The sequence below is a fragment of the Triturus cristatus genome, chromosome 7, assembly GCF_964204655.1.
Source record: "Triturus cristatus chromosome 7, aTriCri1.1, whole genome shotgun sequence".
Classification (NCBI taxonomy): Eukaryota; Metazoa; Chordata; class Amphibia; order Caudata; family Salamandridae; genus Triturus; species Triturus cristatus.
Window position 1 is genome coordinate 853,086,631 of NC_140590.1, and position 16,697 is coordinate 853,103,327.

A 16,697-nucleotide genomic window follows, 5' to 3' on the forward strand; every position below is an offset into this window, starting at 1 on the left:
TATGCAGAACACTGATGTTGACCCAAGTCAAAGGGTTGACTCCAAAAGAGGTCTTACAGTTTTCTGTTTTAAATACCTGTCTTCCCTTGTTCTTTAACTTACGTGAAATAGACTTCCTTAATCAGGACAATAGAAGTGAATTAGAACTCACTGAACAGTTTAGGTAGAGACAGATCACCCCAATTAACAAGCATTGGCTAAGCCAATAGGTCTTGCCTATGTGAGATTTCTTAGGTTTGCTAATGGTTTTTAGCTTTGTTGCAAATGGCGAAAAGTAATGTAAAAAACACTGTAATACACAGGCAGTGTTGTCCGCATTGTAGCACTTTTTTTTGGTCTCGCCTGGCGAAAAGCAGCGCATGCGCTGCTTGCGTCAGAGACCTTTTGGAATCGATTTTCCCAAAGCCTTACATGCACACGCAGGAGTGGAGAAAGATGGCTGCTCTTGCCATTTGTCCAAACCTAACAGCATGCGCATGCATGTAAGAACAGTGGACAGCCCGTCGCCATCTTCATAAACACGCGCGCTTTCACAGCGTGCTTTCACTTTAAAAGCAGTTTAAAGTGAAAGCACGCCGCCATGCACGTGCGCGTGCACTGCGCGCCAGCCCAGCCGACCTCCCTTGCTTTTTCTCTCTCTCCCTCTCTTCTTTCCCGACACATGGGCAGAGACGTGAAGACGTCCAGCAAATGACGGTAATTTCTTCTTGTAGATATGGCTGTGCCCTTGCCAGACTACGGAAAGAGAAATGCGTGTTTTTAATATAAATTACAGCAGCATCACTGCTGCGGGCAATGTGACATCACAGCAGCAAGTGGCACACAGATATCACGACAAGAGGTGCCACATCACAGCACGCGGCACTGACAGCACACCAACGAGAACTTTCATTTCACAATTATCATCACACCAAGAGGTGCGACATCCCAGTACTGCGCACTATGACACCCAAGCAACTAGTGATGTGGGTCAGTGCTCTCAAGGCAACCAGCACTATGACGTCACAACGAGGGGCAATACAACAAGGGTTATTGTGACATAAATCCAACGATGACTCTTGCATCAAAGGAGCGAACACCGTCACATCACATGAATGAGCACTGTCACCATAGCAACGCACACAGTGACATCGTAGCAAGGGGCACTATGCCATCAGAGAGAGGCTCATTATAACATCATATAAAGCCTTACTGTGTCAACACTGCAAGAGGTGCTGAGACCTCACATCAACCATCACTGTAACTTCACAGAGAGAAGTTTTGACATCACGGTAAAGGGGCACTGTGACCTCACACCAAGGGGCACTGTGGCATCACCTCAATGGGCACTGTGACTTCATATCAAGGGAGACTGTGTCATCCGAGTAACACATACTATGACATCACATGAGACGGTGTGATATTGCCGCATTTGGCATTGTGTCCTCACATCAAAGTGCCCTGTGGCATAGCATTAAAGGACAACCGAGCATAATGCAATGAGCATTGTGACATCTTAGAACGGGTCTGCAACACCACATCACGGGGCGCTGTGCCATCGCAGAAGGGACACTGCAACATCACAACAAACGGCACTGTGACACCACAGAAAGTGGTGCTTTGACGTGAACAGTCCTAGACCTGTGACGTAACAGAAAGGGGCACTGTGTCATCGCAGGAAGGGAGAACCAAGCAGTGTGACATCACAGCAATGAGCATTGTGACATTACATTAAATGGCACTGCGTCATCACATCAAGGTGCACTGTGACATCACAGCAGCAGGCATCGTGGTACCACAGCAAGTGGCTTTATGATATCACAGTGACGTTCTTTGTGACACCAAAGGCACAAGAACTGTGTCATCCCAGCAAGGGACATTGTGACATCATATCAAAAGACACTGTAACATCACACCGAGGGGGACTGCATCACCACAGCAAGAGTCACGGTCACATTACAACCAATCACAGCAAGGCTCATTGTAACATTGCAATGGGCCACCTAGTGACATCACAGGAATGAGCACGGTATCATTCAAGCAAGGGGCACTGTGTCCTCACAGTCCTACTCGTAATGCATACCTCCTTGCAATATGGTGAAAGGGTGCCTGTATTGGTGATAGACAGCATTCAGAACGCTAGCGCAAGAAGGCAGCAGAAATACACCACATACTTGTAAGTAAGGCACATTTTTTATGTCTCCCTGTCATGTAATGCATCTAGTTACTTTGCTGTGCTGCGTTGTGTGAAAGTTTAGTAAATCTGCCCTTATGTGTTTACGTATATATGGTCTATCAGCAGTATTAAACAAGCCGAAGAGCAAAGTAGGATACAATTCATGACTATATAAAAGAGACAGGATATAGGTATGTACCAACTGTGTGGGCAGCTGGTGCTCTTTTGAAAGCACTTGCTGAACGGCAACTTCAGGTAGAGAACGCCTACTCTGAAAGTGGTTTGAATGTTGACTCAGACACTGGGTCTCAGAAGGCCTGGCTGCTGGTATGTTCCTCTATGCGTTTCTTTACCTCCAGTCTAGATATGTTCAGACCCCTAGTTTGGCACCCTCCACCTGCAGTGGAACTCTTCACGTACAGGTATGCAGGAGTGCCATTTGTGATGGCCTTGTAGAGAGTGCATCTTTTCTGGAAGGTGATGTATGCTTGCAAGCAGTCCCTTCACGGTGGGGAAACGTGGTTGAATTTCTTCAAGTCTGTGAGGAGGTGTGCTGTATTGAGCAGGGGCTCACATGGTGCCTGCTGTTTGGGATGACACCAAGCAGGACGTTGCCTCCATCCAGGTGAGAGAAGGGGGATGTCATGTACGTGTGAATGCTTATGCTCACCACAAAGGTAGCATGCACCCACACCCCACCGTACCCTGCTCCGGATGTTAATTTAAAGAAAACATAGCCACCTAGTATCAGCCTTCCTGGGGAAAGGTTTGTCATAATTAATTCTTTTTTTAGGGGTTACACACAGTAGATTTCCTTAGCCCTTAGAGGCAAGTGCATTGCCTTGGCCTCTATGGCGAAAATGAAAACAGTCTGTTTTTCCCTGCCCATTCCTGTCAGCTGTGCTTAAAGGAGCGCGGGTGCGTTCAGAATTCCATAGGCCTTCCACAGAAACTGTTCCTGGAGATAAATGAGGAAGTGTACCCTGGAACGCACAATTTATACACCCACAAATCTTGGTATTGTATAATAGTGCTTATTATGTCCTGTTGTAATACATATGGTGTATTAGGATTATCAAATCAAATGGAGGGTCACTGTTCCTGAGTGAGAAAGATACGAAAGAGATATCTAGGTTCTAGACAGGACATTAGGGACAGTCACCAGGACTGAGTGTTGTTACCCTCACACACTCCTAGGGATGTCTTGTTTCATCATTGGGCAAGCGCTCCTCATCGGGCCGGTGCTACAATGTCCTATGAGTCCCCGGAAGGGTCACTTTAGTGGAGATCTTCTAGTTTTATCGCCGTTTGATGAGAGCGAGGGTGTCCAGGTGGGGTGGTTTGTGATGTGTACCATGAAGTGTGTTAAAACTAACTAGGGGATTGTTAGATTAACCTTTAATGTATAGACTCCCCTGCCAGGTTAAACAAGCATTAACAATGCAATAGGTATCACCTTTTATTAAATTAAAGCCATTTGCTTTGCTATACAATACCATTAGCAAAGCAAATGGCTTTAACCTAATCAAAAGCGAGACCTATTTCATTTTCAATGCTTGTTTTATTTTCAGTTAGCTGCACTGAAGCTGGCGCTGCTGTATAGTATGGCTAAAAAAACATTGACTAAGCCAATAGATCTCAGATAGGCGCGGCCTGTTGGCTTTGACAAAGCTTGGTATGGAAGGCCAAATGGTAAGTTATTAGTATTTATATAGTGTTTACAACTGCTGAAGTGTAAATGATACAGAATAGAGGATGCCCTCAGATTCAGAAGTATTTTAGCACCATACAAAAAGTGTAAAAATGTGCCATATAAATTCACTGAGTGTAACATAAGTTGTAGGTAGATAGAAAAGTCCAAATAGGTTACAGCTTTTATTTCAGCGATGCTTTCCGCTATGTGCTTCTTTGGGTGGACTGGTTACAAAAGCACCAAAGAAGCACTCCTGACTGCTTGTTTAGTAGTAAATTATAGCAATTATGGATGCTCAGTGGGTTTCTTAACCTTTTGGCTCCTGCGCCACTGCATCTGCTGCTCCATTGAATTCATGACCCTAGTGCCTGCAAGGTAACTGCACTAGTGACTGCTTGATTAGTAGTAAAATATTGTAATAATCGGTGTACAGGTGGGTTTCCTAGAACTTTTGGTTCTTGTGCCATTGCACCTGCTGCACCCTTCAAATCATGGCCATAGTGCTGCAAGGCAATTGCACTTGACTGATTGTTTAGAAGTAAAATATATCAATAGTCAGTGTTCAGTGGGAGTCCTCGACCTTTTGGCCCTTGTGCCACTGCACCTGCTACACCATTCAAATCATGACGCTAGCACCTGCTAGAACAAATAAGAAATTGTTTATTTCCAGTAATATATGTGTTCTGAAAAAGGCACAGTTGCAGACAGAATACATAATTATTGTGCAGCTAAACATAAACACAAAAGTTTTCGTAAAAAATGCTTTTAAATGTATCCAACTCCATAAAACAAGTTGCCACAGATGTCATAAATATAGCATATTATACATCAAAGTGAAAACCAAACATTGTTAAATTGTATAACAATGTGGCGGCTGCCTCTTTTCTGTGAAAAGATTGTATCCTGTGCGACAGTGAACGGGACATAACCAGTGTCAATTGCCTAAGATCACCATATGTTAGGCTGACTCTGAGATGGAAATGCAATTTTGCACTTTTTTCCTAAAAAGGTAGATTCACAAATTAGATGGACTCACCAAAGAAGAGGAATTTTGCAAAACCGTACAAATGTTTAGTGCAGCTGAAGAAAGAGATTCCTTTTGAGATCTCTATGTCTAAAATAAAATTAGGCTATCCTGTTTTAGGTTGAAATTCATAAAACCCCACCAAAAGGGAAATAGCCCTCACCAGTGTAAACATATAAACACTGATAAACACCTGCACAACTACACACTAAATGCCTTTCAAAGAAAGGAAAAGGAGAGTTAAAGTGTCATTTGAATTTCCTCCTTAAGGGACCAATACATTATAACTTTGTTATACAAGGTAGCAGCAAGAAAGACTGGGCTAACATTAATATGCTTGAGTTTTGGTATTTCAGGATGGCACTAAAATACTGTTTCTTCTTCCTTTTTGCTTTTTCCAGTGTTCTGGCTTCAGGGTCTAAAGATGCAGGGTGTAGAAGCATGTTTTATTTTTTATTTAATGATTGTATATACTGTATTTGATTTGTGGCTACGTTTGATTTTTCACTGAAAGGTAAAATGGCTGGTTTCATAAGAATCTTTCTTAATAGGTACCATCACATTTACCCACAGACAGAGAATGGGTGAAACCCTTTAATGCATCAGCCCCCTTTTCTAGCGAGTCAGTATTGATAGAGGGTGAATTGCCAAACACCCAAGGCTTTAAACACTTAATACAAGGTGTAGTGACAGGTATATGCGTCACCAAGCATCTGGGATAGTGGGGAAAACATTACCCCAAACTTTTAGAAAACATGGAACCCATTGTTACTTGGAATGCTGCTGCAAAAACTTCTTACCACTTTCTACAAAAATTGAAGTGATATTGTTTATATTGGCAGGGATTCAGCTATGTATATGAAAAAGCTGTGTGATGACCTGTCAAAATCAGCTGAAGTGCTTACCTGTAAGAGATCCTTGCCACTTGCTAGATGGTATGCTGAAAGCATCTTTATAATCTTCAGAGTTAATGAAGAATGCTATTGACATTCTGGTACACTGTTTTGTTATGCGCGGGAACTAAAACACAAATATTTCTCACTTTGTGGGACACCAAAGAAAGAGTCTTCCCAACTGTGTCATTTAGCTGGTGATTTCAGTCCGAGAGGCTGTGAATGCTATATCATCCATGTGATGACCGTTTACAGAACTTTTGCTAAGTGATGATGCGAAAAGCAAAAATGTGAGGATCTTTGGTCGCGTATTGATAGTGATGTGAAAAACACTCTACTGCATTCTTAGTTTTTTACAGAAAAACAGGACTGCTGTAGTGGACATAATAAAAAAAAGTAGAGTCTGAAAACACCCTTGTCTACCAAGTGTTCAGCGTAATTGGTGTAGATATGAAACATCTCCTTTAGGGTAGACTGGGCGACACTTTTAGTGACTTTGGCACTGCAACATATTCCATGTTAGAATGCTTACCACTTGGAAAGCAAAGAAATGTTGAGGTGCAATTCGGAAATTTTATTTTACAGTACAAGAGAAATGGCTTGAATTGATGCATAGAAATGTCCCTTCAACAACCATGGCATTTGAAGTCAATGAATCCTCACTGTGGTACTCTGCACAAGTTCTAGATCACTTCTGTAAAGGGATATTTTCTCCGGACTTTGAAAAGTACTGCTTCATTTTTGATCGCTTCAATAACTGTGGGCATATGCGCCCAGTTCAATGCAAGTGTTGTAGAACCTGTCCCAGAGAATCACAATCTTCAGGTGCGCCAGCAGTGGCATGTGTACTGGCTGTTTTAGCATTACCCGTCTCAAGTGCCAATGTTGAGAGGGCGTTTTCACAGATAAAAGTTTGCATGGGAAGGAAGCTGCGAGCGCGCATGACCAAAGACTCACTGAAGAAATATTGTATGGTGTACTAAAATAAGTTTGATTTGTACAAATGTATTTGGACCTCATATACACTGTACGTACACTGCCTATATACCATGTACTATCCGTGCAGAAAACATGTAAGAATAAAAGCAAAATGTTACATAACCACTGATAACCACTATTGAAATCACTAGAAAACACTGAAAAAAATCATTCCCACCAGAATGTACCAAAAATAAAAACTGAAAACAGGAAAGCCTAAATATTTTTTTTTTTTAAAGGCACAGGCAGGCTTCCATGGAGAAAGTATGCTGCATTCCTCTTTCCTTTAAAACTCTCTCCTTGAAGTCAGCTGAAAGCATAATAAACACCAGGCTCCCATGAAAACACGGCTTGACACTTGACTTCGGTCATTGAATGCCTAGCAAATGTGATGAAATTACAAGATTTAAAGGCCTGTTCATCACAAAACTCAAATTAGTATAAGAATACTATTAACAAGGCTTTAGCACAGTAAGGTACAAACTCAAGCTGGACACTCTAAAGCAAACAAAACCAGTAAATTGAAAGGCAGAACATGTGAGTTAAAATAGTGGGAACCAATAGCAAGCAATGGGCAGAATGCATTCCCAGGTGAACTTTCTGAAAGTCCTCAGGATGTCTTTCTCGAAGACAGACACCTGTGCTGTCTGGTGGGCGGCAGCCTAAAAAGGAAACATGACCAGTAATTCTAATCCTCTTATTCTAGGTGAAGTATGACACTCCCCAAGCAAGAACAGCATATCCTCTATCCAGCTACTTTAACACACATCTGCTACGACACTAGTCCTGACGGCCAAAGTGAGAGTCACCAAGAAACAAACATTTACAATCAACAGGGGGACAGCATGAAGGCATTTCAAAGAACCATATTTCCTGAAGCCCTTCTTAAAGCAGATACCAACATGACATATATAACATCCACACTACTTTTGTCAGTAGGTCGAAAGACCAACTGCCCTAGAGAACACCACAGAGGAGCGGATTCTCACCCCGCAGACCATGGCAGCTCATTCTAGGATTGGCAGTCCACCTTTCATTCCACACCTAGTCCATCAATTGGGTAAACCCATAATCGGAGCACCAGCTCTGCCCATCGGAATTGCTGTGAGGTCAAGAAATAGGCCCATGCTGCTTTATTCAAAAACATGGTAACATAACATAATGTTACACATGTATTGCGCACTTCACAGAGCTAATCAGCAGCAATCAGCAATACGACAACAGAGTCTGGTCAATTAAAACTGAGCACTAACTGATTTTGCTTTTCTTCTTTGCAGCTGTCTGTCATCTGATCTTCCTGTGGTCCCACAGCGGTCCAGTAACAGCCTAGGTGAGAAATCGCAGAACCACACAAGAGTTTTGTGTGTTTCTGTGGCACATTTAAACATTATGCTTTATACAAACTTTGATGGAGGACATTATAGTGTTTGAGAAGCAAATGTTTCTTTTTAGTATCTGAAAATGGAAAATGTTGAATCGACTTTTGCTCATTGTGTTCATTCCGGTTCTGCTATAATCCTGTTTGTCAAGTCTTTTACAGTAGCTGGGAAGCAAGCACAAATAGGCCTTTGTCACTCGGGATTGTCTGTTTTTTTTTATTGCTTTAATTAAGTTTGTTGATAATAACTTATGAACTTTGAAATTAGATGGTGCTTTCAGACCCATTCCTGAAGTGAAAGCGATCCTTTCTGATGAGCAAGACACAATTACACATCTTTTCTCCTGCTGTGTGCCAGAGGGGGCCACTCTCTCATAACTGCTTTTTAATTTGTAGATGGGTTCCCCAGCTAACTTACTTTTCCAGCAGGAAGGAAAATTCCACTTGTACGTAGTCTACATACAGATTCTCTTCTCTATCTCTTGATAAAAAAAAATCCAGCTTTATATGTCAATCAAACTAAAAAGAGCAGCTTTCTTAGAATCACCCATTGGTTGATGTCTAGCAACTTCTTAAAACTGAATCCATTAAAAACAGAAGTCTTGCTTACTGTAACATACATACATTTTTAAAACACCTTCTGTTAGCTTTCTGCTATTGGGTATTACCCCATACCATATAATACGACGAGGAACTTCTGGATCTTTTTTAGATTCTTCTCTCTCCCTTGATTACCAAATTACATAAGGTGTTAGCAACTTCTTCATCCACTTAAACATTAAAAAAAGTGTTCTTTCTTTAAACTCTCACCTTGGTTTACCACTGATCAACACGTCAATCCAGTCAAAATTGAATTATGACAAGACTGTATTCCTAGCGCCACCAGCAAGTGTACTTGGCATCTTCACTTAGCACAAGAAGCTGCAGATAGTGTAATTGACGGCTGCCAAATATGTCGTTATATCGCCCGTTTTGAGATCCCCGCACTGGTTACTCATCTGCAGCACTCCTATTTAAATTATGGTAATTGCTCGTACAGATGATTCTGGAGCACTGTGGACATTTCACTTTTAGCCTCTAAATTCGTACTGACCTATATGAATGCTATGATCTGTGAACCAGTTCTCACTGCTAACCCACAAAGGCAAACTCTCTACATTTGGTGATTGAACACGTGTTACCGTAACTAAGGTTTAGAATTCTGTGCTGCTGTATCTCAACTCAAAAGCTTGTCCTATTCATTTTAAGAAAATGCAGAAAACTTGACTGCTTAACCAATTTTGTAGACCTTTTTTATTGATCTGTTTTTCTTTTAGCTATATTTATGAAGTTTGCTTTCCAACGCACCAAGAGACTTTGCATCCATATCTTGCGCAAATAAATCTAACTTAGCTGCATATTTCTTTGCATTTGTGCATTCACTTGTATTCATTCCTAACACATACCTGTGTCCTCTGCATTATTCTTGGTTTTATGAGTCATCTGGCATATTGTGTTTTCTGGTGTAGACAGACACATAACTCAAATGACGCTCATAAAACTAATATGCTCAGGCAGATACTTACTTTTATTAGAATAGTGTTATTTATATATGAATACAAAGCGAAATACGGCACTCAGCAAATTATACATACAGTCTTCATGAGACTCGCACGCTAGCATTGTCCCAGTACTTCCCTGAGTCCCACTCCCTTATCTAAGGACAGCAGTTATTGCCCATTCATGTGAGGCGATCATTCAGGTTAGGCCCGCTAGAAAGTACAAGTCTCAGAAGTTCCACAATGGCTTCTTAAAAGTCTAAGTGTCACAGCAAGTAGTGTTTTCAGTCAGAGAAAGTTTCCCCAGGGGTCAAGGGCCTGGCAATCAGTCTTACTCGTTCTCACTTGGAGCTGCAGTTCAGTATGCGCAGGCACGTGTCAGCATCCTGACGGTAAGCAGAAGTCTAAACGCTGTGGTAACGGGGCTGGCTTCTATGGCTTTCCTCCAATCGCGTGGCAAGTCTTTTTGAGTCTGGTGGCCTGTCTCCGGTGCTCCTGCATTCAGGTGATGTAATCGGTGTTCTTCTCCTGCGAGCCAGAACCCCTTACACTCCTCTAGTGCACGCTGTTCCATGGTGTTGGCCCTTTTCCTCACCACGGCCCCGTCCTGGCTACGGTGGTTGTGAACAGTGCAATCTGGGTGACGATCCCATCGGGTCACACAACTGCACTGCCCTCCACCTTGTTATAGCATTGTACCAGGACGATGGCCCTTATCTTCACTGCAGCCTCCACCTGGCATACTCGGATCACAAACAGCACACTCCGGGCAACTGCCCCTTTGGATCATTACCCTGCATGGACAATGGACCACTTCTGCCACAGCGCTGTATCAGGGTGATCACGCTTCTCTTCTCTTCAGACCCACCTGGCAACAAGACTTGCAACAGCACATGTAAGGCGGCGCCCCTTTGGGTCATAACACTGCATGGGAAACAGCTTGCTTGTTGCCACAGCACTGTACCGTGGTGACAACCCTGATCTACAAAGCTGCTCCGTCTGGCAATGGGGGGTCACAAACAGCAGCACTAGGGCAGATGGACCGATTGGTGCTACAGCCTGCAATGCGGACCCAGAATCTCTGCACCAGGGATCCACTAGAGGCCAGGAGAAGGCTGGACCTCGTTCCCTCCAGACGCTCTCCTCCTCCTCCCAGGATCTCTGGTCCTGGCAGGCAGGCAGATGCTGCTGCTCCAAGCTTCAGGTTAAGTAGTTTGATTCTAATGAGCAATGCCCCTTCACCCAGCTGGGAGACTATTAGCCCTCAGTCCCCAGTTCTGATCACAACACACACAAGTTGTGCTGAGCTTCTCCATTCTGATGTACAGCTTCAGTTTGACAGGTTTTGGGAGGTTCAAGCTCCCCTTTTTTATAATCCATTTCCAGACATAGATGTGATTTAATGTCTAGGACTTTAAAGTTTATGATGTGCTGGTTGCCCCCTTTTAGGTGTCCTTCCTCCACGAAGCTGTCTGTCACAGCAGGAGCAACTGCAAACTTTATAGCACCACACACAGACTATAAGAGGGTCTAGAGGATCACATTGGGGTGTCTTCCTCACAGATATATGCCTATCAAAAGGTTACCAAGATCCCCAGAACTGTTCTTTATGATTCCCTTATCAGCCCCTTCTCCTTCTTGAGATGTGCCCAGGCTTCACTGACCAGTGACCTTTACAGAAGCAGAGAACTGCTTGGAGGGGAACAAAAGAGCGTGGTTGTGTCTCAACAAGCTCTGAGGAATGTAAGAAGTTGGCAAATCTGTCTAGGATGACTACTCCGCATGCCTCTCTGAAGTTCTGGGCTTCCAGTATAGAACCCACAGGCGTCCATGTACTGTACTACACATGCATACATATATCTCTGCACAAACAATCACAAGTGTGCTGTTCAGAGCTCCATTCTAACATTATGTAGATCAAGGGTGATTTAGGTACACAGCAGCAGATATTTGTATGATTGGGCCACTCGGCCTCACTCCAGTGACACAAGTGGAAAATTAAGGTCATTTTATTGATCACTTTCACAAAAAATGGTATGCTGACAACACCTCACTCATGCTACTTAGCTCTGGGTAAGATAAGCAGCTTTTTACCACTACCAGACCAACGCTTTGTGTGGCCCTCCTGTTCTAACAAGACCGCAATCAGTGAGTCATGCCTAAGTCAAGGTGCACATGCATGAACTGTGTTCACCCATGACGAAATAACGGCACCAAGGATCCAGGTATCACTGCAGCTGTGGCACTCAGGGCAGGGGTGCACGCCCATTACCATGGAGGGGACATTCTGCCCAAACAACTTTGTAATAAGATACCAGGGACGATATTAATTATTCAGTCCTCTCTCACAGGTGGCCACATGCACCAAGTAGACTATATTTAAGCTCTATAATGTTGCTTGGTCTTGGCCGGTTGGTGGGATTGAAAATATTGTTCAAGTTCAAGACATTAAGATCATTGTGGGTGGTAATTGTTGATTTTTTTCTTTTAGAATTTTGTGTGTGTTTTACATTGAATGATAATTCATGCTTGTGGTCTCATTCTAAACATCATTACTTTGCTTTTGACTACTGATCCTTTGAAATCAGTCTTATGGCTTCGCAAACTCAATTGAGGGAGGGGCATAGGTACTGAATGCCTCCCTGTTCTCTCATGTCGTTGCTGGAGCAGAAATCAGTTTCAAAATAAAATCTTGGTGTACCATCATCTGGGTTAATTCATGCTGCCACTAAGGCAATGGATCTTTGCCATTGTTTTAGAGAAGATTAGGAGCTGTACATCCTATAAATTATAATCACAATTTCTAATCTCTTTTCAGTAAATAATGAGAATTTGGTATGAGTTAAAGAGTTTTATCTTTCAAAATGTTAGTAATTCATCTTTATTAGATCCCAAGTTAAATCCATCAATCTTAGTCATTAGAATCTCTTTAGAAATCAATTAATCAATAAGTAATTAATACATCACATTAAACTGCATTAAGCGTGTTCCATAAAGGAAAGAAAATCCTTCCTCTAAGAATGGGGAGAAATGGTGTCAGTCAGAACCCATAAAGAGTTCTAGTTCGGGAGAGTACAAGCATGAAGCTTTGGCATTAATATCAACTCAAATAAATCACTAAATGATCAAAGCAGAACTTCCCATAAAGAAAGGTTCAAGAAACATAGTAAAGTCTCAAAGCAGTATTAGGCAGGGTTTCAGAAAGATCTCTGATCTATTATATAGCCTTATAGCCCGCCGTAGCGGGCTATACCGACTGTTAAAGGCCCGCTGCATCGTTAAAGGCCCGAGCCGAAGGCGAGGGACTTTAACAAAGCAGAGGGACTTTAAAAGCCGGTATAGCCCTGCTACGAAGGGCTATAAGGCTATTAGAACATTCTGCCACTAGAGGGCAGAATGTTCTAACAAAACAAAGCCTTCAGGGAGCGCGAGGGGATTCAAATCCCATCAGGCTCCCTGAAGTCTTTGTTCACAGCCAGAGCTGTGAACAAAGACACATTGGAATGTTGGAGCTCCGGGCTTATACCAGCCATTATAAGCCCGGAGCGCTCCATTGTTTTCAATGGCGCTTCCAACATTCCAATGTTCTAATAGACATTAAATTCTGAAGCTTTTGCGACATGTTGCTTATTCCGTCTCCAGTCAGCCAATCAGCTTTCGATACTCTCGGGAACAGGATCACTGCTCATCTTCTCTCCAAGAATAAAGCAGTCCACAGAAAGCAATGTCGAGTGAAACATTTCTTATCAAATACAATGTTAATTCTCTTAGACTTTCACACCATTAATTTCCTTTAGAACTGCTGCAACTTTATATATGACGTTCTTCATTTCCTCACCAAATGACACATTCTAATCATTAGTTACAGTGATCTCTGTGTAAGTACAAACATTTTACAGAGTTAAATGAAAACTTGTATGCAACTATTAATCATTATGAAAAACATGTCAATGGAAAGGTCAAGAAATAAACATTTTATGCATGTTCAAGCATTTCTAGTCATGTCAGCTTATCAGGCAATGTTGCTTCAGCCATTTAAGGCCAAGTACGAGTAAATATGTTTGCCTGCTACAATTTTTGCATTTAAATGCACGTTTATTTTTCATTAAAGCCTACAAGTTAATTGTCCACATTTTAGTATAAACTGTATTATTTGCTCGATGTATTAAATGCTACCCCATCATCTTGTTAGATGTTTTTCTCTGGTTGTATTTTGTCCCTTTGCTTAAGTAGGTTGTTTAATTATGCTTTTTTCCAAAAAGTGAACGGTTTTATGGCAATTTGTGTTACACGAAGTAGGGCCTCCTCGTGACTCATGTAGTGCATTTGTGGTGGGATCTAGAGAAGTTTCATAGTAGGAGGGTTGAGGATTTGTGGTGTTCAGCAATAAAGCAAGATGTTGACATGATTCTTATTTCTTTAGTGGAAGTGGAGGATAGCAATCCATACTGTGAGACCGTGCTTAGCCGCACCCCACAGCAGGAGGACCATAAGGTAAGGAGATTGTTTACTGTGCAGTATGCGATGTGCCATTTTTCATGTTTCTGAATTGTTGAATTGCTGTGTAATGTCTACCAGAGTAATTTTCCAGGTTCATAGGGAAGCACCTCGTTGTGATGTAGCACGTACGGCTGTGCTGTTCCTGTCCACTCCTAATAAAGGCGCAGAGACATAAAGTGACTTTCCGATTTTCACCCAAATTAGTGAAGAGGATCAATTACTAGGTTCTCCTGTTTCACAAGACCAAATTCCCTTTACGAAAAATAGCAAGCGTGTAAAAAATGTTTGGAAATAAATTAGGACATGTTAAACTGTGCTTTTACAATTTTAACGTTTTGTTGCTGGTTTGATAGAACTGTGCCATAGGATCATATCAAGAACACATGCAAAGCTAAAGTGTTTTCCTCCAAAAAGTGCAAACAATGGCCATGCTAGCTGGATGATAATTAGTAGCGTGAGTCTCTGCATCTCAGCATCTTGCAGGCCCAAGATGAAGTGATTAGTTGTCATCTCTGTAAGAGACAGATGATGGGCCATAAGAGGGTGAGCAGTGTGCCCAGTGGGTCTTGATGGCGATAATTGTTATTACATTTGGCGGGAGGAGCCTGGTACCTGAGCTCAGGATGTGCGCTATACAAAAAGATCTTTCCGTTTGTTCAGGGTCTATCCTGCACATTCAATGCAGTCTCATATGTGCTAATGACTTCATTCGCATATATGACAGTGTCTTGAAATATGAGTGCAATATGTGCTTTGTACAAAAAGGTTTCCTTTTCTACCAGCGCCCATCCTGAGCGCACGTATTTCTCGGAGCTCTCATATGTACTAAGGACTTCATTAGCACATGGGAGCATCTTGAAATATGTGTGCGCTGGATGCGCTCTATTCAAAAAGTTTTTCTTTTGTACAGTGCCCATTCTGAGCTCACGTATTTCAAGGCGCTCTCACAGGTGCTAATGACTTCATTACCACACCGTGTTTGCTTTTAGCCTTAAAGGTGGATCAGAAGATGTGGGGATCCAGTCTCGAGACTGAAAGCAAAGTCACACCACAAAGGCCGCAGCAGGCATGAGGGGCGGGGCTCAGGCCCAACCCCAGCTTGCTCGCCGTTGTCACTGAAATCATCCACTGAGCAGTGGGCACTCCTTACTGTCTGTTTTTGTCCAAGTACGCTAGATTGAAACCTCTCCCACTGGTTCCTCTCTTCTGCGAACCTGATCGATCTTTAGTATATTCAAAATGATTTGCATTTGTTCTTTGGCATCATCAACTCATGGCTGTCCACAACATGCTTGGAATTAACAGCATTAAGCCATGGCAGGCTTCATCATGTTCTGCGTGCCAAGCTTTATAGAAGGTGTGGGTACTGTGGTTGGCAACAGTATATCAATAATTAAAACCATTATGTAATTTATGCCCACGGTATGTAAGAATTAAGAACACACTGCCAGAACCATCAATGTGGCATGTCTAACCACAGTGTGCCAGGAATTACCACCATTGTGTCACGGTGAATGTTATTCCATAGGCATCATTGTACAGTGGGTGCCCACAGTATGGCGTGAATTATCACTGCTGCCTGGACCTATATAAAGCCATGTTTGGGCACCACTGTGCCATGAATGCACATATGTGAAAAATTATTATTGTTCAGTCAGGATGAGGGGTATGCATCAAGCTATTAATTCCCACAAGATGCCTTCAATTACCATAATTGAGCCTTGTGCTTGTGTGCATCCTGCCCACAAGTTGCCAAGACATACCACCATTATGTGAGGGTCAGCTTTTTACCAGGGTGGGAATTGAGAATCATGGATTCTCAGTTGTTTTCAAGAACTGCCATCATACAGCCCAGGGCCATCACTTTACCAGAGTGGGTTGTGAGCATTATCCCAACTAAATCCACAAGTTGGCAAGAACTAACCACAATTATGTGAGGGACATGTTACGTGCGGTCAGAAATGGCCACAGTCCTGTTAATGCCCTCGAGTTGCCAAGAATTACCACCAGTGTGCACACTCCAGCATTTTACATGGGTGGGGACCGTGGGTACAACACTCAAACACCCTTCTCAGGCATGCCCAAACACTTGCTCACAGACACTCACAGGCATGCATGGTAACATGCACACTCGCAGATACAGGCACACACACAGCATCAAGACTTTGTTTCATACTAACCTTTCGCTGCCATCCCACACTCCTGCTGGTGCTCTGGGTGGCCTCTCTTCTCACGTAGCCATGCGGCTGCTCCACTATTGGCACTCCGAGAAGGAGAAAAGGGCAAATTGGAGTGCCTTGTGCAACCTGGGAGATGGGACAAGTGTCTGTGCCTGGGGGAAGGAGCAAATGAGAGTGCCTCCGGCAGGATAAGCAGAAGTGGGGATTCCTCTGGTGGTTCAATGGAGGGGACAAGTGAGAGAGCCTGGAGGACAAAGGGAGTTGATGGGAATGTCTTGAGCGGTTTGGATGAGCTGCTCAGGTGTCAGTGGCTTAGGTAAAGATGAGATGGCCGCGTGGCTCGATCCTTTTCCCCTGC

The 16,697-nt window shown here is 42.8% G+C and overlaps 1 protein-coding gene and 1 long non-coding RNA gene across 6 annotated transcripts in view; one reads left to right on the forward strand and one right to left on the reverse strand.

Moving 5' to 3' along the window:
- The window catches only part of ARAP3 (ArfGAP with RhoGAP domain, ankyrin repeat and PH domain 3), a 530,251-nt gene that overhangs the window by 174,587 nt on the left and 338,967 nt on the right, over positions 1-16,697 (forward strand). For all 5 annotated transcript variants that reach the window (XM_085617771.1, XM_085617775.1, XM_085617774.1 and 2 more), the window contains exons 3-4: positions 8,021-8,073; positions 14,083-14,153. In XM_085617771.1, the coding sequence (XP_085473897.1) occupies positions 8,021-8,073; positions 14,083-14,153 (124 nt within the window). The remainder of the gene's footprint in view (positions 1-8,020; positions 8,074-14,082; positions 14,154-16,697) is intronic.
- LOC146810702 (uncharacterized) overlaps positions 1-16,697 on the reverse strand; it is a 199,915-nt gene that overhangs the window by 21,365 nt on the left and 161,853 nt on the right. The window lies entirely within an intron of this gene.